Here is a 22,992-nt window from a genome sequence, read left to right as displayed (position 1 = left end):
TTTCCTCTCTGTGCTCTTACCCCCCACACCGTTCTCTCTGCTCCTGTCCTACCAGTGGGTGTTGCTGCCCTTCATATGGGTAGGGGGGCTGCTGGATGGGCAGTGATGGAAATTTTGTTTTTAGAAAAAAAGGAACCATCTTTTCTTGATGGCAAGAACCTTCGAACAAAATATAAGCTCTCCTTGGTGGGACTGTTCCCAAACTGCTTGACTGGTTTTGAAAAAGAGCTAGTTTTTTTGTGGGCTTCCCCCTCCCCCACGGGCAGCTGTACTTCCTCCCCTTGCCCGGTACCACCACTGTCAGACCCACGATGTCGTTCTTAATAGATTTTTTTTTTTTAAATCACTGAAGTTTCTTGTCTGAAAGGACAGTCCTGAATGGCTGACACGCTTTGAAATGCCCAGTAGGGGGATTTATTGCTATGATGAGTTGATACGTTTTACACTCCCCCCCCCTTTTTTTGTTTTTGTTTTTTGGGTTTTTTTTTGGTTGGTGGCTGTAAGAAGTGGTGGTGTTGACAGAATATAGTTCACACCATGCTGACCCCGTGATGAAACTTCCTCAGGGCACCAGGGGGTCCTTATGTACTGGCCCCTAATCCAGCTAATCCTGATGGCAACAAAATCATGAAAGTGGCCCCCAGTGACTGGACTCCCCGCACAGATGCAGAGGGAAGGAACAGCACGGGAGATAAGTCAGGCCAGCTTGGGGTTCAGGCGAGGCCAGGAGGCCTGCCTGCAAAGGTGGGATCGCACTGCCTCCTCCCCATGTAGGAGGCCAGGGAAGAGGCCCAGGCTGGAGCGGGCAGAGGCCCAGGGCTGAGCTGTGATGTCAGCCCACAGACGCGGGAGAAGGAGCCGGTTAACACACAGCAGCAGCCCCAGTGCTGCGGTGCCGAGCCTGCGGATCGACTCCTATTGTGGTTGGGTTGCTTTCTGCTTTTATTATTATTTTTTTAATGAAGTCACCAGGCCTTAGCTGAGAACTCAGAACTTGCTAAAAAGATGCTGGCCCGGGTCCTGAGTTCCTGGACCTGGTGGAGCGCGCGCCGTCAGGGGGAACCCAGGACAGCTCACAGCTTGGAACCGGTGCTGTTTGGGAATAGAGGGCACTTCCGGCTGCGTCCTGCAGTGGGTGACCTATGGAGAAGAGGGCCTCCCAACAGATGCAGGGTCTGCTCTGGAGTTGGTGGCCCTGGGTGCCGCGACAGGCAGCAGGTCTAGCGTTGGCAGAGGGCTGTACTGACCTGATTGCGTCCGACAGGGCGAGCGGGTTGGTCTTAGGGAAAGCCATTCAGAGGGAGCAGCCCGGGCGAGGCTGGTGACAGATGGCACCGCAAGCTGCTGGCCTGTGGGTTGGGGGCAGTGCTTACCATGGCGCGCACGCGCACATGCGCGCGTCCGGAACCCTACACACGGCTGCACGCCACCTAGGCTCAGCGCTCTGCGCTGTCGGGAGAGGTCGCTGGGCGCAAGAGTGGCTGTGGCCGGGTCTGGACTCTTCTTAAAGCAAATACTCCTTGGGCCGTGTGTTTCCAACATTTTCCCATGGCAACACCCAAGGGCATACTCTGACCGCCCAGAACCTTCAGGAGCAGTTGGCTCCTCCTCCGGAATAAGAAAAGAGGAGGGGGAAGAGGGACTGAAACAGCCATGGGTGTTCAGCCAGTAGCCCAGATGACTGCATCTTCATTTATTTCAGTTTAGAAAATGAGCCAGTGCTAATAATTTTGCAGTTACAGCCCTTTAGAAATTTGTACTATTCCATCCTCACAATAACCGCACCATTGAAAGAACGGACCTGGGGGGGGGGGTTGGGGGGTCTCTAGAGGCAGTTAGATAACTCTCAGGATTAATCAAATGCAAATGCTGCACTTGACTACACACAGGCCTATTTTCCTAATTGGACTCTGAGTGGACACTTTCCAGGCTGAAAGGGCCATTTGTTTTGACTGATTGACTTTTTGAGGCTTTGGGGGGAATTAATATCTTGTACAGATGACTGCCTGTTCCCAGGACCGAGACCATTCATTCGTCTATTCATGCAATACTTTGTGTGCTGTGCCCTGGTATGCTTCTGTGTCCTCTGTACATACTGAGGTGAGGGGACAGGAGAAGCACCTCCTTTAAGGGGCTTGGAATTTCATAGGGTTAAAAAAAAAAAGTCTGCTGGTCTATCTCTGGTCATCTTAACCTAGATCACCACAATAAGAGTTTGTTTAAAGGGTTTTTGTGTGAATGTGACACACATGGCTTCAGTTCTGTGTGAAAGGCCGTGACACAGCGGGGAACACCTGCAGCGCAGTGGAATAGGACTGTCTGGAGGTGGGGACCTTTTTGCAGAATGGATTCTTACCTGTGCTGCAAAAGCAAAGAATAGTACATTTGCACTTGCTTTGCTTTGCAAAACCGAGCTTGGGTTGGTTTGGGGAGGAGAGAATAAGCAGAGCTTGATCAAAGGAACTCTCTGCAGAAGTGATGCCCTGTGCCTGCCTCTTTCAAATAATTGATCTAAGCCTTGAGTTCTTGGAGAATACCATGCAGAATTCACAGCGGAAGATGGCTTGTATGTGCCCTCATGACTCAAAAATCTGGAGGCAGCATCATTATCCTTTACATAAAAATGCCTTTTTTTTTTTTTTTTTTTAATGCTTTCTGAAAGTTCTAGGTGTGAGCTTCACATAGTCTGGCATGGGAATCTTGGTTCTAGACCAGCTCCTCTGTTGCACTCAGGTTCTCAGATGGTGCTCGAAAGCATTGTGGCTGGCAGGGCAGTTTGCCTTGGGATTAGTGTCTTCAGTTCTGCCCCTCACTAGTAGGGGACCTTGGGCAAGTCACCTGACTCCTCCAAGTAAGGGCAATGACAAATGCTCTTCATAAAAGAGGAAAAGAATGGCTACCTGACCGGTCCCCAGGTGAGGACTTGGGCAGCTTTACAACCAGTGTCGGTGAATCCTCACATCATCCTGTGACGTGGGTTTTAGCATTTTTGTCCCCATGTTGCAGAGAATCTGACTGGGGCTCATCTATTTAGGGACTTATCCCAAATCTCCCTGACTCAAAAGGTAGCACTGGAAACCAGGGTGCTCTGATCCCCATTCTTACTACCTGTCCAAGGCAGCTCCCCCCACACACACACCCTTGATTTCTAAGTCAACAAGTGAGTTAAAGGGCTTGGCAAATGGAAAGCCCACACCAGCATAGAATGTTATTTTGTGTCTTATTCAAAGAAGCTGGTTGTTACTTTGTTTAAGTAGTTGCTTGCAGGATGAAGAGAGAAAGCTAGAGAGAAAGGTTGAGGTAGAGATGCGTTTTATTTTTGCACTGAGCTTGTTTTAAACTCAGATCTTGTTTTGAATACACTTTTCTTCTTTTTCCTTGTCCTTTTTTTTTTTTCACATAGAAGCCTTTAACTATACATGTTTCTTGAAGAAAATCTTAAAAATAGAGAGAACCCCCTCCCCCCAAAAGGAAAGCAGGTAAAAATTACTCATAGAACACCACCCAGCCATCATATCATGGCTATTAACCTGGTTCTCTATGCCTTCGTTTGCCTCATAAATACTGGATTTGGCAGTTTGTTCTGTTCTCTATGGTTATTTTTCTCTGCAGTATTTCATGAACATTAGATTATTTTCAGAATATATAAAGACTTTGACCTTGGAAATGGAAAAGAGAAAGGAGAAAACCATTTTCTCTCAGGCCCTGACTGTAATTTTTGTCACCTGGAATGGTTCTGGGCCATGTCCTGAGCTCAAGGCTGCACGCTGCGGGTGATAAGGAGGACATCTCTGGGCTGTGATTCAGCCAGGGTTTGGGATCGGCTTTTGCTTGCAACGGGCAGGTCCGTCAAGTTGCTGTCTAGAGGAGTTTGGATTTTGTAGCTTGTGCCACGGGGCCTTGGGTGAACACTGATGTAAGACCTACTGAATGTCATGCAGTTGATGACAGGTATACTGGAGAAGGAGCTAAGTCTACCCACACAAGCAGTGAGTGACATCATCATGCCCTCACCCAGCTCCAGGCACATGTATTCCCTCTTTCTCTCCTTGCAGTGAGCCAAACCTGAGGCTCTGCTTGCTGTTCCTAGAACATTTCCACCCAGCTCTTCAGTCACCTTGAACGTCACTTCCCTTTGGGTCTTCCCAGCTGTCCTACTGGAAGTAGCCTTCCCCCTTCTCCACCACCCAAGCTGGCACTGCCATCTTTACTTCTTCCTGGAACTTGTCATGCTATAAAAATGTCCTTACTGACTTGCTGGTGTATTGCCTGTTCCTGTCCCTGGCCAGTGAGTCTCTTGGAACATAGCAGCAGAGTACGCAGATCTCCTCCATTAAACCATTCCCACCCCTTGGCACACAGGAGGTGCCTTCACTAATGCTTGCCAATTGAGGACTTGCCCTGACCACGGCTGACCATAAAACAAATGGCAACTCACAAGAATGTTCATATTTGAAATGTTAGGCAAGGCATGAGCCATGTAATATGTAAAAATTAACTTAACAGTACTCATAAGTGGGATCAAGCACAGGGGGCTGAGCAGACGTTAGAATTCAGGTCTGACCTCTACTTGCTTGGTCATCCTATGGTGTTAGTCTTGTCTTGGCTGGAGTTGCTCGTCACCTTGCCAAGATGTTTGTAGTGATCACTTGAGCAAAGAGGTAGAAGAGCAAAAGGATTTCTAATTCCAGAGTCATGGCAAATGTACGTCTTTATTAAAATGTTTGTTTTAATAAACATTGTGAAAATATAATGGAGACCATGAAGTTGTTTCTTTTTTTTTTTTTTTTTGGTAATGGGGGTTGAACCCAGGGATGCTCGGTCACTGAGCGACATCTCCGACCCTTTTTATTTTTCACTATGAGACAGGGTCAGGCTAAGTAACCCCGGCTGGCCTAGAAATAGCTACCCTCCTGCCTCAGCCTCCTGAGTAGTCAGGACTACAGATGTGGCCCCCTGACCTGGCTGGTCTCCATTTGATATTATGGAAACAGCAGTCTTTCTGAAAATCCCTGTGATGAAAATCATGGACCCATTGTGCAGCTGGTCTGGAAGAGTGTAGTAAGAGGCCACTCTCAGTGCAGGCCCCTCCCACTTGATTTGGTTATTTTGTGTGCACTCCTGGGTTGTGGCCCCGAGGGTTACATAGTTGCAGCAGCTGCTTTGATAAGGCCAGAGGGAGGATCCTGCCAAGTCCAGGCCATCTCCAGGGGCACCTGCTCCCTGGGCATCACTTAACCTCCTACCAGCAAGATGTGGATTGAGTCCTCCTTGTAGAATATATTGTGATTCCTGCTGGGTGAACGGCTGCCTTCAGGCAGCTGTATGTAGTAGGGTTTCAGGGAAGATACCATCAGCAACGTGATGCAAATGAGCCTGTGTGGCAAGTAGTTTCCCAGAACCCCCTCCACTCTGGAGCCCAGGGCCTTGGGCATGCCAAGCCAGCACTACTTTACAGTGTGCTGTGCCCCGGGGGTGTTTTTAATTGAAAATTGATTGCAAGGTCCTCAGCCACTCCCCACGGCTGTTGGCCAGCACGCAGGAGTCTTGATACTTTGAAGGTACCAACTGCTGCATACACACTCCTGCCCAAGCCTCACCCTGGAGCTCCAGGCGGCTTTGGCATCTGCGTGAACCTGCACAGAGGGTCCTGCCAGCCCGAAATTCTGCGCTAGTTTTCCTAATGAGGGCATTATTTGCTTTTTAGCCTGCCCCCTTGTTTATAAAATATGCCAAAAGAACTAAACGCCCCGCTGTTCCCAGTACTTATTTACTTGCCCAAACCAAATGTTTATGTCCTTGAATACTAAACTTGAAGAAAAAGGATTCCTCCTCGTGGGAAAGCTAAAATCACTGAGTTTTTTTTTTTTTTTTCTAAACTCTAGCAGGAGGCCTGCTTTTCAGCAAAAATTCAACTTATCAGCGACTTTAGGAACTCCTCAGACCCGCCCCCTTCACCCTCAAGTGCATGGCCTGGGGAGACACTCTAGGGTCCTCTCTCTGTACCATCCTCCCAAGGCGCTTTCCAGGGCAGGTGCTACTTTCCAAAGTTTCCCTGGTTCAAAACTAGGATAGAATATAAAGCCTGGGCCTCAGGGTGTGAAAGGGAGAGGATGAGAAAAAAGGCGTTAGCAGAATCGGTGCCAACGGTTTGGCCACCTGTGCCCAGCTCTGACCAACCTGCCCAAGGGCTGGGTTGGTGCAGGATCACCTGGGAAGCTTCCTGAACGCAGGCCACCCACCCCTAGATGACTCAGAACCTGCACCTGTGTTTTCTGGATGATTCGGATGGAACCATGTTCCAGGGACTGCCTGTGATGGCCCAGCTGATAGAGCCTGCTCCCCTTCCGTGGGGTTTCCCCGGGTGCATCTGATTTGAATCCCTTTATTTATCTTCTCCTGGCAAGTTGGGGTGCCCAACACACACTTGCCACCTTTCCTTGTTTCTTTTTCCACGAGGAGAAACATTTCCTTGTTACCTTTGCCAGATTACATAGGAGAAGAGTGTAAATTGAAGCCATTTATCTTGAAATGTGCTGCAGGGGCACATTGTTTATACAAGTGAAAGAAATTGTAACAGGGTTATTTGGTCTAGTCTACAAGGAAAAGGTGTCTGAGTTTTCCTGCCCCCCTCCCCCTTCAAACACATGGCAAATTAGTTAGAATGTGCACAAAGCACACATCCAGTAGGTCTGCGGAAGTGACATGCAGGTCAGAGAGTATTTTTTCCATATTTATCGTGTGCAAGGTTAACCTTACCATTAATGAAATGAGTGTTGCTCCCCAAACAGACCACTGCATGGCCAGAGTGTGTTCATTGTGTAGGAACCTGCCTCCATTGGTGAGGTAACGACAGGAATCTGTGGTGATGTGGGTTTTTGTTGTTGTTGTTGTTGTTGTTTGTTTGTTTTGTTGGTTTTTTTTTATTATTTTGGGGGTGTTTTTTTTTTTTTCCTGTTCTCACTGAAACCTGTCCATGTTTGTCAGTTGGTGGGCGAGTAAGTCGTGAATTAAATTATACTCGCCAGAAGATTGGAGAAGAGGCCATGTTTAATCCTCAGCTCATGATACAGACCCCCAAAGAAGAAGGTGCTAATGTCCTGACCACAGAAGCGCTCCTGCAACACCTGGACTCTGCGCTCCAGGCCAGCCGGGTCCACGTGTACATGTACAACAGGTAAGGCCACCTGGGTAAGGCGGCGGGAAGATGCTGCTGGCATAGGTCCCTGATTAGCAAAGTTGCCTGGAAAATGTACCTCGAGTGTCAGTTCAACTGGCGTGTCCCACTGTTCTAGTAAAACTTTTTTGCCATACTGGGGATTGAACCTCTGTCACTGAGGTCTTCTCCACCCCCCACTCCCCACCCCACCCCCCCATCTTGTTTGGTTTTCAGAGTTTGGTAACAAAGCAAGGACATTGTATGGTTGAGTATTCTTTATGCAAAATGCTTGGGACCAGAAGTGTTTCTTTTTTGTTTTATTTTATTTTTATTTATTTATTTTTATTTTAGGATTTGGAGTAAAATCTGCATATACCTAATAAGATATCTGTTCTGGGGATAGGACCAAATTCTGAACACAGAATTCATTTGTGTTTCAAATACAGTTTATAAGCATAGCCTAAAGATAATTTATATAATGTTTTTAGCAATTCATGCATGAAACAGAGTTTCATGTTGTGGAATTTCCCACTTGGTGAAATCACATTGACACTCAAAAAGTTTTGGATTTTGAAGCATTTCAGATTTTCATATTAGAAATGTTCAACCAGTGCTCGATAATGTATTTTTGGTAAGTATCTTGGTCCCACCCCCCAGTGAGAATGATTCTGATCCATTTGGGTGATTGTATATCTGGGCTATTAAATGTTTCATTGCCTAAGGGTATTTTTTTTCCAAAATCGATTGTATTGGTAACATAGTAAATTGTCTTTATTGCTTAAGCTATTTTCAGAGCAGCTATATTTTAAATTGCCTTTCTTTACCTTATAAATAATGCTAAGAAGAAAAGAGCAAACAGAGGGACTAGGAAATAGTTACTTCTTTTTAATCCATAGTTGGCACATCACAAAGCAAATGGGTGGGATGGAGCCTCCTTGGGAATCCTTCCTACCTCAAGTAGATTCACCTCTTTTTTAAAAAAGGCATCTTTTAGTTTCATGGCTGACTTAACAATGCTGTGAGTCAAGTCAAAGTTTAGGAAGAGTTCTAGAACAGAACAATCCTTGTTCTAATGTATGTAAACTGTCGGTCACTTCAGGACAGGAACCACACATGTGGTCCATTATGCAGGCCAGGCAGTCCGTTTTTGATGGACTGACAGCCTGTTCAGATGGCCATCACTAAACTCCATTTCTAGAGGACCTTGAGTGGGCTTCATCCAACTTCACCCCCTCTCGTAGGCTTTCCAGCACTGTTGAACTCTAAGGGGGTGACAGATAACTATTTTTTTTCACAATAGAAGTGAAGAAATTGCAACACAGGCATTCAGTAACTAGGGAGATCTAGAGAAGAGAACGTGATTAGGACGTGTGCTTGTCCCTGCTCTGACTTTACTCCTATGGATACACCTGGATTGGCTGCGGGACCCATTCCAGCTGTAGCTAGGACCCCAGGGACCACCACATCTGGGAAATTCATCTGTCAGCTATCTGTCTCATCCTCAGGTGGTTCCCAGATCAGGTGTGTGTGTGTGTGTGTGTGTGTGTGTGTGAAAGGACCTTAGGAAACAAGAGGAGGTATTTCAGCACTGAGTTGGGCCAGCTCACCTCCAAGTCTATATTTAAAAAACAAAACCAAAAAAACCTGTAGATAGCGGATTCCCATTGCAGATTTGCAAGGGAAGCCTAGCAAACACTCTGAGAGTAGATGGTCAGGACCACTGTGTGTGTGCCCAGGACACTGTTAAGATAAGAGCCCCTGCCCTGAGAGGGTTTGTCACTTATGTCCCTCAGGAGAAGATTTGAGGGTCTGTAAACTGAAATTGCACCTTTAAGCTAAGATGGAGCCCGGACAATTTTATGCATTGGAATGGACTTTACGAATGCACGTGTAGTTGAGCTCTCCTTCTTTTTGGTGAAAAAACTGGGACTTAGACTTATGAGAGCCTTCATTTAAGCTCATAGGACCATTAAATGGTGGAGCCAGGTTCTAACCCCTTGCCTTCGGGTTCTAAGGCCAGTGAATGCACAGCCATGTCTTCTAAAACAAGCACAAGTAGTCAGGTGATACTGAGAACCTACTAGTGTTGGCGGCTCTGTGTTGATGCTATACAGAGTTAAAATGTGTGTGTGTTACATGTATGTATATTTATACATGTGTGTTACGCATGCATGTGTGAGAGAGTACATACATTTATAGACACATACATATTTGAAGGAGTTGGAGGGGTGGGTAAAGGGGTAGATGGATGGATGGACGGATGGATGGGTGGGTGACATCAGTCCTGCTCTTGGGGAGAGGAGAGACATCCCTACAGATAGGCAGGGACAAAGCCATGCTTGGGCCGTGCCCACTACAGTTGTCCAGTACGGGCTGCTGCTCTAGAGAAGGGGGCTGTTTCCATCGGCACTGGTCAAAGCTTATCAGCAGAAAGGTGCCATTTAAGAAGGTCCAGCAGGAGGCACAGGGAAAAGGCTAAAGTCTAGAGAGGCCTCCCTTTGGAGACCGATACGAGCAGTTTAGGGGGAGGTTTATTTATTTATTTATTTTTGGTTCTCTTGAATTCCTCTTCCATATTTCCTGTTTTTCATCAAATTGGGCTTATCTCTCTAACACATTCAGAAAGCACGGTTTATATAATACTCTTCTAGAGATAATAAAACTTGGAGTTAACTCTTGATCTGTGTAGGTGGTGTGATTTCCACGAGAGTGTGGTCAGCCCCGCAAATGTTGTTTATTACGTTCTTGGTTAAGAACAAGAAAGTTTGTCTCAAACACTGCTTATGAATAAAAAAGTCAGCATACAGTATCTATGAAGTGTTACCAAGCATACCGTCTTCTGCATGGGTACGTCATGAGCCTCGCTGATTTAGCCCTCGCTTGTTTTGAATTTGTGATGATTCAGCTGGGCTGCCTCAAGTTGATTAATGTATGTGGAAAAGCAGATTAATGGTGTAAATAAGATGATTGGGAAAACACTTAAGAAAACAAGACTTTTCAAGGACTTGGGTAGCATTCATTTACATAAACACCCCACATGTTAATTACAATCGAGTATTATCTATTCATTAGAGCAAGCTTTCTGGTCTCCACTTGGCAAAAGCTCTGCTGGTTTTGACAGATGCTTAAAAGTGATAGAAATTGCAATCCTTTTTATATGTTCTATTGTTCTGATTTTGCACTAATTTTCTTCATCACTATGAGAAATTTTTGTCTCTGCTTTTCATTCCAATAGGCAGTGGAAATTGGAACATTTGTGTTACAAATCAGGAGAACTTATCACAGAAACCGGTTACATGGATCAGGTATATTTTCTTGTCTTGCAAAAAAAAAAGTCTCAAAAACACTCCAGTGGTATGTGTTCACCTAATGCATGGCCTGTTCTTTTTCACCTTGACAGATCATAGAATATCTTTACCCTTGTTTAATCATCACACCTTTGGACTGCTTCTGGGAAGGGGCGAAGTTACAGTCGGGGACAGCGTACCTCCTGTAAGTGTCCTCCCGTCTTCCGGTATCTGACTTCTGAACTCTTCAGATGCAGGCTTCGGACATGGCTCATCCTTGTTGATTCTTTTTCAGTTTTGAACAAGAAATAAAAACATTGAAATTCCATGTGCATTTTTTTTTGAGTGAATAGTGGGGGAAGAGGGGATTCCAGCAGAATGGCTTTCCCCTTTTCAAAAAAAAAGTTCTGTAGGCATCATTAAATTTCATTCACTTTTACCAACCTATTTATATGCAAATAAAATGCAAATGATTGCAGAGTATGTGCGATTTTGTTTTAACTCTTTATAAAATGTGGTTTTTGCAGACCGGGCACTTAGACCTTTAACTTATTTTTTTAAGAAGAAGGTTTTTTGTTTGTTTGTTTTTTTTTTTTTAGTGGGTGTGGATCAGAACAAAATCCTTCAACTGAAAGTTCGAGATCTTCCTGGGGAGTAAAATACGAACCTTTCTTTGGATCATATTAATGACATTTAAGGAGGAAGTGCCCTGTCTTTGAAGGCCCGGGTTGGGGACGCGTCACAGTCTAGCAGTTGGATATTATATATACCGCGTCTTTTAAAGAATGATTGTTAATCAGTGTAGACATTTTCTGTTAATTATGCAAGAGTTGATGCTTGGGTTATTGTTTCTGTGCTGGCTTGCACATATCTGCAAAAGCAATTTGCAGTGGCCATCCCCTGACCTTCAGTGTACAGTTTTAGATGGGAAATAAGGGGTTTTGTGTTTTCTGGTTGGGAGATTCTGAATAATGACTTCAGCCTGGTTAAGCAGCTACAGTGGTTTGAACCACATAACAGGCAGCCAAAAGCCTTTCTGGTCTGTCAACAGCACAAATTCAAAAGTGAGTGTGGGGGGAAGTGGCTGTGATGGTGGTGATGGCAGAGGCCACAGGGGGCTGCCCCGCCTGATGGCCAGGCTGTCAGAGAGAGCTCACAAGTATGGAATTGTTAAAGGGAACAGAGATCAAATATTTTGATCGATGACATTTACAAAGTATTTAGTAGGCCAGCGAGTGCTAATTTGACAATGTGATCCCCTCCTTCCCCCGCCCCTTAAGTTTTGGATCCTACTCCTCTGCTTAGAGAAGTGTCCATTGGCTAATTTTTTTTTTTTTAGGTATAAAATACAATATACTGTCAATTAAGATTTTTTTTTGGGGGGGGTGGTGCATTCTTTAACTCATAAGCCCTGTGCTTGCCATTTTCAATCATGAATTATTTCCCTGACTTAAGTTTGCATACAGACCTACGGGAAAGGACCATGCATATTTTTTATGCCCGAGTCCCAGCATTACCAAAAAGCCTCTTGCAGTGTGGATACAAGACATGCAGACTTTTTTTCCTGAGTTTGAGAGTTGTTTCTCATGGTCTCCCCTCCTGATTTCTTTCGCAGAGGTAAACCTCCTTTGCGGTGGACCAACTTTGACCCTTTGGAATTCCTAGAAGAGTTAAAGAAAATAAATTATCAAGTAGACAGCTGGGAGGAGATGCTGAATAAGGCTGAAGTGGGGCATGGGTACATGGACCGCCCCTGCCTCAACCCCGCCGATCCCGACTGCCCTGCAACAGCCCCCAACAAGAACTCAACCCGAGTGAGTGCCGCCGTGAGCCTTCTTAGAAGGGCCAGAGAGAAAAGCTGCTCTTATTTCCATTTATTCTTCTCTTTATTATTTTCATATTTAATACCTCATTCTCCATGATCTCTTTTTTTCTTTTTTTCCACCTATAGAACTAAGTTTGTTTATAGAGCTAAATTTTGCTGTAAGATTTGCCATACGCCTCTCATTAGCCTAGTTATTAATGTTCTCTCTGAAACAAACAAGCCCTTAATGTACTGGATTTTAACAAGGCATGTGACCTGCCTACTAATTCCCGTAATTATGTGGCTGTCTTTTTATTTTAGCCTCTTGATATGGCCCTTGTTTTGAATGGTGGATGCCATGGATTATCCCGAAAATACATGCACTGGCAGGAAGAACTGATTGTGGGTGGTACAGTCAAGAACAGCACTGGGAAGCTCGTCAGGTAACCCGGCACACAGAGTAAAATGCGAACCGACTCTTCTCTCCTCCTTTCCTTGAAAACCACCCCCCCACACACACACACATCTGCAAGTGTATTTGTATTCATACCTCACTGTTACCCTGGCTTGCCATACGGTGGCCTCGAGTATTAGGAAATATTAGCAGACCGAACCAGTGTGAAAAAGCAGCTTGCAGGAATCTCTCTAGAAGGGATTTGTAGTCTGCGTCCACTGTGGTGGTTGACTGGAGGGTTTTAGAAGATCTGCCTATTATGTAGAGATCGGGCATGCGTAAAGCAGGCCAGGAACACCAGTCCTAGCGGGCAGTGTTGGCAGATGTGAGCCGGGCAGGGTCGCACACTGTTAAACAAAAGACCGAGAACTAAAAGCTAAGCAAGAGCTGCCCCCTGGTCCCTCTTGGCTCTGGGCAGTTGAGTGTCAGGTGTGGCGCTGGGATCTCTCCCTCGGGAAAGCCGCCATCTGGGGGGACTTCGCGGTGGAGTGCGTGCATTGCAGGACCCGGCGGGTCTGGTCAAGCTATCTACTCCTCTCCCCTTCCTGTTGCATGGAATAGAAACTGAGAAAGGAAATTGCCTATTAATTTAATTTTGGGGTCTATCTGTAAGAGGTTTGTAAGGTTACACCTTGAGTATGGTACATCCATCTATTAGACAAAATCACCAGCCAAGTCCTGTTTGAATGGAGACATGTGCTCCTGTGGGAGGGAAGAGCTGCTGGGAGCCAGTGGGGGGCTGTGGCCGGGGGTCACCCTGGGAGACCGCTTCCTGGGGATGCTGATGTGCCTTCCTACCGACTTCCCCTGCTCAGCGCCCACGCCCTGCAGACCATGTTCCAGCTGATGACTCCCAAGCAGATGTACGAACACTTCAAGGGCTACGAGTACGTGTCACACATCAACTGGAACGAGGACAAAGCGGCAGCCATCCTGGAGGCTTGGCAGAGGACTTATGTGGAGGTAAACCCATCTCTGAGTTGGGGGCACACTCGTGGGTCGCCTTCCATCTTTCCTTCTCACCGATATTTAAAACATTATTTCCGTGACATTCATTTCCAACGTGGATTAAAATTCTGGGAACTTGATGGGGTGCAAGCTTTCCTTTTCCCTCATAGCAAAAGTCTTAGGGCGTACGTTATCCAAGAGATGCTAATTCTAATCGGGGTACCCCCAAAGAAGTTTGGTAACCAGTTGTGAGCTCCTGAGCTCAGCCATAAGTGTTTTTTTAAGTGAACCAGGAGAGGTGTGTGGAAAACATTAGAAGGCCCAGGATCTGTCCACAGCTGCAGGCCCCTGGGTCAGGTCATGTGACAGGGGCTGGCCTTTGTTTCCCAAGCAGTGACCTCTACTGAGCTGCATGTGACCTTTTAAAAGTGGCCAGCAAATGAAGGGGTGGGGGAGTGCCTGTGAGAATGAGTTGTTCTGGATTAGGGGGAAATGGATAGGGCCATGAGGGACAGAGTAGGGGGCTTTGCCCTGGCGTAAATACAGTGCCCCGAGGGAGTCCAGGGACACCGGCTCACTGTGGCCCCCATTTTCCCTTGATCGTTGTCCACCCGAATCACAGAACTTTGTGATGTTAAGGTACCGGAAAGAAGTGTAGGGCTAGGGAGATGTGGCCCCCAAGACCTGTGCTGTGGACGCTTGTGGAAGCTTTAATTCCATTTGGGAATTTAGCCTTGTGTTGTGACCACAGGTGGTTCATCAAAGCGTCGCCCAGAATTCCACCCAAAAGGTGCTCTCCTTCACCACCACCACCCTGGATGACATCCTGAAATCCTTTTCTGATGTCAGCGTCATCCGCGTGGCCAGTGGCTACTTACTGATGGTAACGATCAGTCGCGGGCTGCTGGGGGTGGTGTTGGTTGGGTCAGGTTGTTTTTTGGATTTGGTTTGGTTTAGGATTCATTTGCATCTCCCCGTGACCGCACCTGCTTCTTAACTGCTCTTAACAAACATGTGCCCCGGGAAAGAGAGAGCTCCGCTGCGTCACGGTGTGGACAGTGGTTGTGTAAAGTGTCCCCCACCCTGTCCCCCCCATTTGCAGTTTTCCTGTCTGGGAGTCCCCCCTCATTTCATGTGGCATCTAAAAGTCACGTTCTTGTTGGGTCCGGGTGAGGGGTGGGAAAGCCTTAGAATCGCCACACATTCTAACGTTTGGCCCTTGTTCTGTGTCCCCCGCCCCGTCCCTCTGCTTGCAGCTTGCCTACGCCTGCTTGACCATGCTGCGCTGGGACTGCTCCAAGTCCCAGGGTGCCGTGGGGCTGGCTGGCGTCCTCCTGGTCGCCCTGTCGGTGGCAGCAGGACTGGGCCTGTGCTCCTTGATCGGGATTTCCTTTAATGCTGCAACAACTCAGGTACTAAAGGAGCCACCTGCCCACTGTCCCCTGATGAGCCCCTCCCCAGGCCTGCCCCACACATTCGTGTCACCTCGAGGGTCTTCTGGGCTTTCCGCTGGGATGCCGCTCAAACCAGGGGAGGGCCGTCTGGGAACGGACCACCCCGCCACTCAGGGCAGTGGGCAGAGCTGGGCCAGGCTGGTCATTAGCAGAGACGCTGTACTGAGGGCAGTGTATGTCACTCACTAGAATCCCAGAGAGTCACCCAGGCTCGTGAAAGCCCAGGGTGCAGGGCCCACCCCCAGGGCCTCCGGCTGACCATTTGCCTGTCTCCTCAGCTCCCAAGGTGCTGTCCAGGGGTCTGGAACCCAGTGCTCCAGAGTTAGATTCCTCCTCATCTATTAACTTTAAGAAATTGTTATACCTGGGCCTTAGTATTCAAGAGGTAACGGGAGTTGAAACTGCTCAGTTTTGGGGGGTGTAAACTACCAAAGAAAGTAAGCGCTCTGCAGTGAGTTCACCTGAGCTCCCCTCTGGGTACCTTAGGGCACCAGGGACAATGTTGTGAGCAGGGTCAGGGTTCTTCGCAGGGCCCACTTCTGACACCACTGTGCTCTGCTTTCACCCCAGGTCTTGCCATTTCTCGCTCTCGGCGTTGGCGTGGACGATGTTTTCCTACTGGCACATGCATTTAGTGAAACGGGACAGAATAAAAGGATCCCCTTTGAGGTAATCGCGAAACCGAAGGAAGGAACTTGGGGGACACCCAAGGTCCCTCCTGTTCTTGAGTATTTGTCCTTCAGTTTTTCTCCATGTGGCCTGGTAAATCTTCTTGTCCCAGGCAGAGGACATGTGACTAGCTCTAAATAATAAAATCCGCTGGAGGAATCACAAGGACAGATGTGTATTAGCTGTGAGAAGTCCCAAAGGATCCATTTGGGGTGCCTTTGGAAATAAGGGTTCTGGCTTAGCTTATGGTCACTGTGACAAAATACCTGACAAAAACAACTTCAAGGAGGAAAGCCTGGTTTGGGCTCATGGTTTCAGAGGTCGCAGTCTGTGGTTGGCTGGCTCCATGGCTCTGGGCCTGAGGATGCCGTGGATCCATGCTGCTCACCTTGTGGCAGCTGGAAAACAGCGACAGAGGGAGGGAAGGAGGAGTGGCCAGAAACACCCTGCCAGGGCCTTGGGCCGCCCCATGGCCCACTTCCTCCTCCGGGCTGGGCTGCTGGGCCTCCTTGGTGCCATCAGCTGCAAAAGCCCTCAGGGGAGGCAGCTGCTGATGAGGTCACACCCTCTGGGGCCAGCCACTCCCAGAAGCCCCCCTTCTGAACCCTGCTGCCTTGGGGACCAAGTCTTGACCTGAGCCTGGGGGGCACATTCCAGAGCCAAACCCTAACAGGTGTCCTGTGTGCCATTTCCTACTAATTGCCATCCCCTCTCCAAAGCCCTTGTTTCTTCTCTGGGATTCTCTGTCCCTTTGTCTCTTCTGTTTTAGATCATATTTAAAATGTACACTTAAGTCGCCATCGTGCGGCTTCCGGCTTGGGTGGCGGTATTTGTGAACCACGCCTGACCACCACGCCTGACTGCCACACCTGACCACCACACCTGACCATCGGGTGGTCTCCAGTAGAGTTGGGTGGGGCATAAGGCAGCAGTATCCCTCCTGTCCCCAGGCCGGAGTGTCTGCGTTGCTCATGGGGTCTGCGCGCCAGGAGGCAGGCGGTGCCCGGTGCAGCTCTGAGCTCTGCTTTGTCATCCTCAGGACAGGACCGGGGAGTGCCTCAAGCGGACGGGCGCCAGTGTGGCCCTCACCTCCATCAGCAACGTCACCGCCTTCTTCATGGCTGCACTCATCCCCATCCCTGCTCTGCGGGCATTCTCCCTCCAGGTGGGTTGCCAGGGCTGTGAGGCCTGGGGCTGCTCAGAGGTGCCCTGGCACTCAGCATCTCCACTGCTGTGAGCGTAGCCCACCAGCACGGGGGGCTCTGGTCGGTGGAATAGGTGCTGCTTCTACCTAAACCTTGACACAACCTTCCTGCAAAAGTTGCAGGGCTTCTTCCTTCCCTTCAGCCTGACACCCATTGCCTGTGGCCTCAGGGAGCTGCACTTGAAGTAGACCAGGACCCCAGGACCCTAGGACCCCAGGACCCCAGGCAGATTTTAGTGATGTCCAGAGACGAGGTTGCTAGACAGTAACTTAAGATCGAATATCAGAAAGCACAGGATGAGGGTATGTCTGCCGTCCCCTGCCTTGGAGGAGTTCCTGCAGCGTATGTCCCTCGGGGGCCCTTGCTCCCCATCTCCGTCTCCTGAGTGGGCCTCTACATTCTCTCCTGTCCCTTATTCTCTTTTCTTCTGGTCTCTTTTCAGCAAACTCGGGTGCCTCCCATTTTTCTAGAGAGCACATCCGCTCTCAGTATTCTGCCCTCCTGTCTCCAACCGAATCCCTTCACTATCAAAGAGCTAGTGTATGTGGATCACAGGAGGGGAGATCCCCGGATCACGCTGGCTATCAGTCACAGGTGTTGGCTTCAGGTTACTTGAAAATCACAGGATTCCCAAAAGTGGTCCCGGCAGCAGGTGAAGCAGATGGTTGACCCAGGTAGCCTAGGACTTGGGTACCCCAAGATGTCATGGGAGGTTAATCTCAATTTTTAAGGCTCTCGCTGTTTTTGAGGAAAGGGTCAAGGAGCGTTGGCCCGCATCGTGGTGGGCAGTTCCCAAAAGGAAGCCACGTTGGGTGTCTCCTGTTCATCTGCTTCTTCATGCAGCTCGCCCAAGCTGTGCGGCTCGCCAGAAGGTCCAGCATGGTGACCAGAGAGAGAAGCTGACAGATCATGAATTCAGTTCTTGCTGAAACTTGGGTCAACACATTGAGCGTTTTCCTGGTCTTCACATGTGTCACGTGAGAACCAGTCAGTACGTGCTTGAATGTCATTTCACTAATGGCTGATGGAGGCCCCAGCCGTGGGTCATCCCGCTGTGTTTGCAGTCCCAGGTTCCCCGGCCTTCAGGGTCAGATAGAGATGAGAGGAGATCTCGTGCCAGTCACCGTAACGCCAGCCCCAAGAGAATATTGGAAAGGAGCATTTCATTTATTTATTTAGATTGTCTTAAGTATATAGAAACAGTGTGTGAATAGAGGGCTGAAATCGCATCTGAAAGTGGGAGCCGCACACAGGAAGTGACCATATCTGGGTGCTCAGTAATAGGACAGAGAAGTGAAGGATGCCTGTAAAACCCAGGGTGCAGCTGGAGTCCCGGGGGCCCTCTGCACAGGCATGCATCTGCCCCACACCCACTGGCACCTCGTTCTTGGTCCTCGTTCTTGTTGCATTGAAATTGTCCCGGAGCCTCTGAGCAGTGGGCCCTCTCTCCTCGCTCTCTCCTCCACCCCTCCTGCCTGCGGCCTTTCCCTCACTGTCCTTGGGCCTCTCGATTCTCAGCTGCTCACACACCTTCTCTTCTTCTTTCTCCTCTCTCGTTCTCTCCTGTCCTCTCTTAGTCCATACGATGGTTCATCAAGGCACACTCTGCTTTGGTGGTGTTCTGAAAAGCTACCTGAGTCCCCTTGTGAGCAGTAGCCTTTCACAAACCAGTGCGCTGGGTTCTCCCAAGGTAAGCACCTCACGGAGACCAGATGAGTACTGGGGGTCCTGGGCCTCTGTTCTCGGTCACCGTATGGGCCTTAGAAAATGGCATCTGGAGCTTCCGAAAGTCCTCTATTAGACCCATGGCTTCCCATGACTCTTCAGCTCATTCCCTGTCTCAAAAATAAAAGTAAGAAATGACGGGGAGGGCAAGGTAAAAGGCAAAAAAAAAAAAAGAAGAAGAAAGAAAATAAAAATGTGGCAAGATTTTTGCATGGTCATCAGAAATTTTACCCTTGTTCCCTTTCAAATGCGTTGACATTCAGAACTGACCCTGATGTGGCTTCTCTTTCCTGACGATGCCTGTAGTAAGCTGTGACTCTGGGTATTTGTGTTTTGTGTCTGCAGCATGCTGTAGGTTAACAGGAGACCCAAAGAGGGTCTGTCCAATAGTAAATCCACATGACCTTTGGATTTTGTAGCATGAGCAAAACAGATTTTCCCCATCTGGAGAAATTGTCATATGCCTCCTTGATCCCTCCTTCCAGATGCCACCACTGTGGCAGAAAGCTTTGGCCCCATCTGCAGTTCTTTGGGACCAATGTCCTTCCCAGGTCTGTGCTGTCACCCAGGGGTTTGGGGTCTTCAGTGAATCCTTCCAGATGAGAAGCCCTGCTTGTTGCAGTGGTACAAGGATTCAGACAGGTCCCCCTACAGGTGACTCAGGTCACAGTAGACGCTCTGGGATGAGGGACATTTTCTTTAAGCACAGTGGTTGGACAGTGCAAGATCATTGCCATCCATGGTTCTGATTCTCTCAGAATTTCTCAAAGGCCCTTCTGCCTCTGCATTTAGCCTTCTCTTCCCCAGGAATCCTTGCTGTTCACATCCGCTATTTTAGTGCACTTCTGGGGACGTTGAAGTTCTGCTGTTTTCTTTGCAGAATCTCTCTCTTCCTACGTGTGTAATATTCCATTAAAAAAAAAAAGAGTCCAATGAGATTTGGCTTTGGGGTTCTTCTTTCACCCCTCCATTTCCACCTCAGGAGACGGAGCAAGTGCCTGTTGGATCTCTCTGGCTGATGAGGATCGGCACTCCCCGGCCACCACGCACAGCCTCACTGTTCTGCTCTGGTTTGTGCCCGGGCTGCGTGTGTTGGCTTGGGTGGCTCTGCCCACCAGAGGCTCTTTCCTCATCCTGGGAACTTTGGCCCAAAGTGAGGTGCACAGTTTATTCTCTACCTCTCACTCATGAGTTGTAAATGACTGTAGTTTAAAAAGTGGAAAGGATCCGGTCCCCGGGACGTCTTCCTGGAAATCATCCTCCGTGTCCCACCTGCTTGCCCAGCATTCCCTGTTTAATGGGTCAGGGGTCCGACCCAGTCCGAGTTCACCCTCTCAGCAACCAGTCTGGGGAGTAAGAACTCCCCATTCTCAGCTGGGCTGAGGGCTTTGCGTCGAGGCTGCACGGGAATCCAGTTCACTGGGAAACGTCAGGCCGATGGGCTCTTCTGCAGTTGGGGTGATGGTTTCTGTCAGTAGCCATAAAAGTGTCCACCTCCTGGTGGCTGTGGGAATGGGATCATGTAGTAGCTGCCAGTCTCCCATGCCTTCTCCTTGTGGTCCTGAGTGCCTGGACCCAGGAGGACTCTCCCGGTCCTATCTCCTCTACATGGAGCATATAGGCCTTCCCTGCTCCTGCCTGAGCCCTGCAGAACCATATCCTAGGAGGCCTTCCTTGACAGACAGCTCTCCCCACTCCACCTCCATACTCTCCCTCTGAGCTCCTCTGGAACCTGGGTGGTATCTGCTTTTATCATTATGTATCATATAATGTACACATGATATGCCTCCGCCCAGATTGTAATTTGTAGCTGCCTGTCTCTGAGCAGTCGTAGAGATCTTTGCATCTCCACCACCCAGCACAGTACTAAAGTTTAAAAAGAAAAGTGTCTGTTTCTTAGCTGACCTCCCTGGTCATGAGAGTGAGGTGCTGCTTCGTGTAGGCCTGCCGATCAAGTCGATAACATGCCTGGCATACGTTAGACTGGTAAGGTAACATGCTCCGTGATTTTTAATCGATGAGGAATTTTCAAGATAGAACCTCTTCAGTAATCTTCAGATGTGGCGCCTGGCTGCTTACGGTTTCCTAGACTTGATGGGGATTCGTGGCTGAAAGGCAGGGCTCAGGGCTCCTCCTTCACCTGGAGCCCACATTCACAATTCCTTTCAAAGGCCTCTTGCGAGGTCCCCCTGGATTTGTTAGGTGCCAGTTGTAGCCATACTTTCTTCCCTCTGTCTGAGCTGTTTACCTAGTTTGAAAAGGTCTCCTTTAGAGACCTACTAGTTTTTTAATTTTTAAGCAAATTTCTGTTGATTTCCTGGCTACTTAACATTCCAGGTCCATTTTTCTTTTCTGCCTCTTCCCCTGCTTTTCTGAAGGGGACTGTCCTCCGTCGACTTTGCCTATTAACAGCCCGGAATTTGTAATTTTTACTAGGTCAGCAGGAGATTTGCCAAAGCTCTGCGGAGTCCAGCCCTGTGTTTATTCTAGGTGACGGCGTGACTTTTGAATCCGCACTTATTTATTCTGTGTAGTATAATCACACACAGGAATGTCCCTCTGCTTCACTCCCTGACCTCCGCTCTCCTTGATCACACACCCCACGGGCCACTCCTGAGGCTACTTGGAATGTGCCTACTAAAAACCTCAGGGGACATGTGTGAAATTCTGTGTGACATTTTTATACACTCGACCCACTTTATGTACAGATTCCTAAGTGTAAAATCGGGCTGCGTGAACTCTTGGAAATGCCTGCAAGGGAAATAACGTCTCTCTGTTTTGAGATAAAGCGTCTCAAGGACATTCTCGGTTCTACCTTTGGTGTGGTCAGGGTTCCAGAAAGACCGGAGCGGTGGTCTGTTTAGTCCCTCCTTATACCTTCTGGGGTCGTGGAGTTATTGGAGGTAGAAAGGGTCTGCAGGAGGGGACCTCTTGGACCCACATGGTCTCTTGATGACGGAGACGAGAAAAGTGGCAAGAAACTCCACCATCTCCCCCCACTTTCCACGGCAGCGGATGTTACTGAAGCATCTTATTTCGGAGGGATGCTCTGGCCGGCGGGGGCGGCGTGTGGGTGACCGGGTCCCTCTCTCCTAGGCGGCGGTGGTGGTGGTATTCAACTTTGCCATGGTGCTGCTCATCTTCCCTGCCATCCTCAGCATGGACTTGTATCGGCGCGAGGACAGGAGATTGGATATTTTCTGCTGTTTTACCAGGTACATTTTCAGGCTGCTGTGGCCCTTCTTGGTGGGGTCCAGAGGGGCGCCGTTGGGGGAACCCCTCCAGTCTTGTAAGGCAACATGGTCGTTAGCAGGATTTGGACTTGGTGGGGGGCAGAGGGAGGGCCAGATGGACCCTGGATGCTTGCCTGGGAGGGCATCCCAGCCCCAAGGCTTCTCCCTCCCTCAACAGAATGTGCTCCTAACCCCTGGGGTTCTGGTGGCTGTGACCCACATTTGCTGAAGGGTGGGAGTGTCTCCTAGCTCTCTGGGTCAGAGCAGAGCCAGGTTGAAACACACCCACCGAGAAAAACCATGGGGTGTTGGGGAACGCCAGAAGGGGTGCATCCTCACGTGAACCGTATTTAGGGTCAGCCATTCATTTGGCCTCCATGGACTCCATCAGGCCCACGTCCCAGTCGGTCACGTGACATTGCAGGAGTCCAAAATCTCAGCTCTTTGAATGGGTGGCATCCGTCCTCAGGGAAAACGAGTGCAGCCTTTCTCCGTCGTCACCGTGTCACCGCGTAACCTGCCACGCATTTGCCCTTCCTTCAGCCCCTGTGTCAGCAGAGTGATTCAGGTGGAACCCCAGGCCTACACGGAGCCTCGCGGGAACGCCCGCTACAGCCCCCCGCCCCCCTACAGCAGCCACAGCTTCGCCCACGAGACGCACATCACCATGCAGTCCACCGTGCAGCTGCGCACGGAGTACGACCCCCACACGCACGCCTACTACACCACCGCCGAGCCGCGCTCCGAGATCTCCGTGCAGCCCGTCACCGTCACCCAGGACACCCTCAGCTGCCAGAGCCCCGAGAGCGCCAGCTCCACCCGGGACCTTCTCTCCCAGTTCTCCGACTCCAGCCTCCACTGCCTCGAGCCCCCCTGTACCAAATGGACACTCTCGTCGTTCGCAGAGAAGCACTATGCGCCTTTCCTCCTGAAACCAAAAGCCAAGGTAACCTACTGCCCCGTCCCATTCTCCCTTCCCTCAGCGTGGAAGGGAGGCAGCTCCTCGGGGGTTCATCAGAGTGCTTCTGCTTTTCTTATTGGGCCATGTTGACGT

The 22,992-nt window shown here is 49.0% G+C and overlaps 1 protein-coding gene across 1 annotated transcript in view; it reads left to right on the top strand.

Annotated features, from left to right (window-relative positions):
• Ptch1 (patched 1) overlaps positions 1–22,992 on the top strand; it is a 59,060-nt gene that overhangs the window by 12,691 nt on the left and 23,377 nt on the right. The window contains exons 3-14 of the mRNA XM_026401988.2: positions 6,988–7,177; positions 10,395–10,464; positions 10,560–10,651; positions 12,062–12,260; positions 12,572–12,693; positions 13,520–13,667; positions 14,404–14,535; positions 14,909–15,064; positions 15,677–15,775; positions 16,815–16,940; positions 21,802–21,920; positions 22,482–22,884. Coding sequence (XP_026257773.2) covers positions 6,988–7,177; positions 10,395–10,464; positions 10,560–10,651; positions 12,062–12,260; positions 12,572–12,693; positions 13,520–13,667; positions 14,404–14,535; positions 14,909–15,064; positions 15,677–15,775; positions 16,815–16,940; positions 21,802–21,920; positions 22,482–22,884 — 1,856 coding nt within the window. The remainder of the gene's footprint in view (positions 1–6,987; positions 7,178–10,394; positions 10,465–10,559; positions 10,652–12,061; positions 12,261–12,571; positions 12,694–13,519; positions 13,668–14,403; positions 14,536–14,908; positions 15,065–15,676; positions 15,776–16,814; positions 16,941–21,801; positions 21,921–22,481; positions 22,885–22,992) is intronic.

The sequence above is a fragment of the Urocitellus parryii genome, chromosome 13 (assembly GCF_045843805.1).
Source record: "Urocitellus parryii isolate mUroPar1 chromosome 13, mUroPar1.hap1, whole genome shotgun sequence".
NCBI lineage: Eukaryota > Metazoa > Chordata > Mammalia > Rodentia > Sciuridae > Urocitellus > Urocitellus parryii.
The sequence above is the reverse complement of the archived record's forward strand: the minus strand, read 5'-3'. Positions and strand labels throughout refer to the sequence as shown.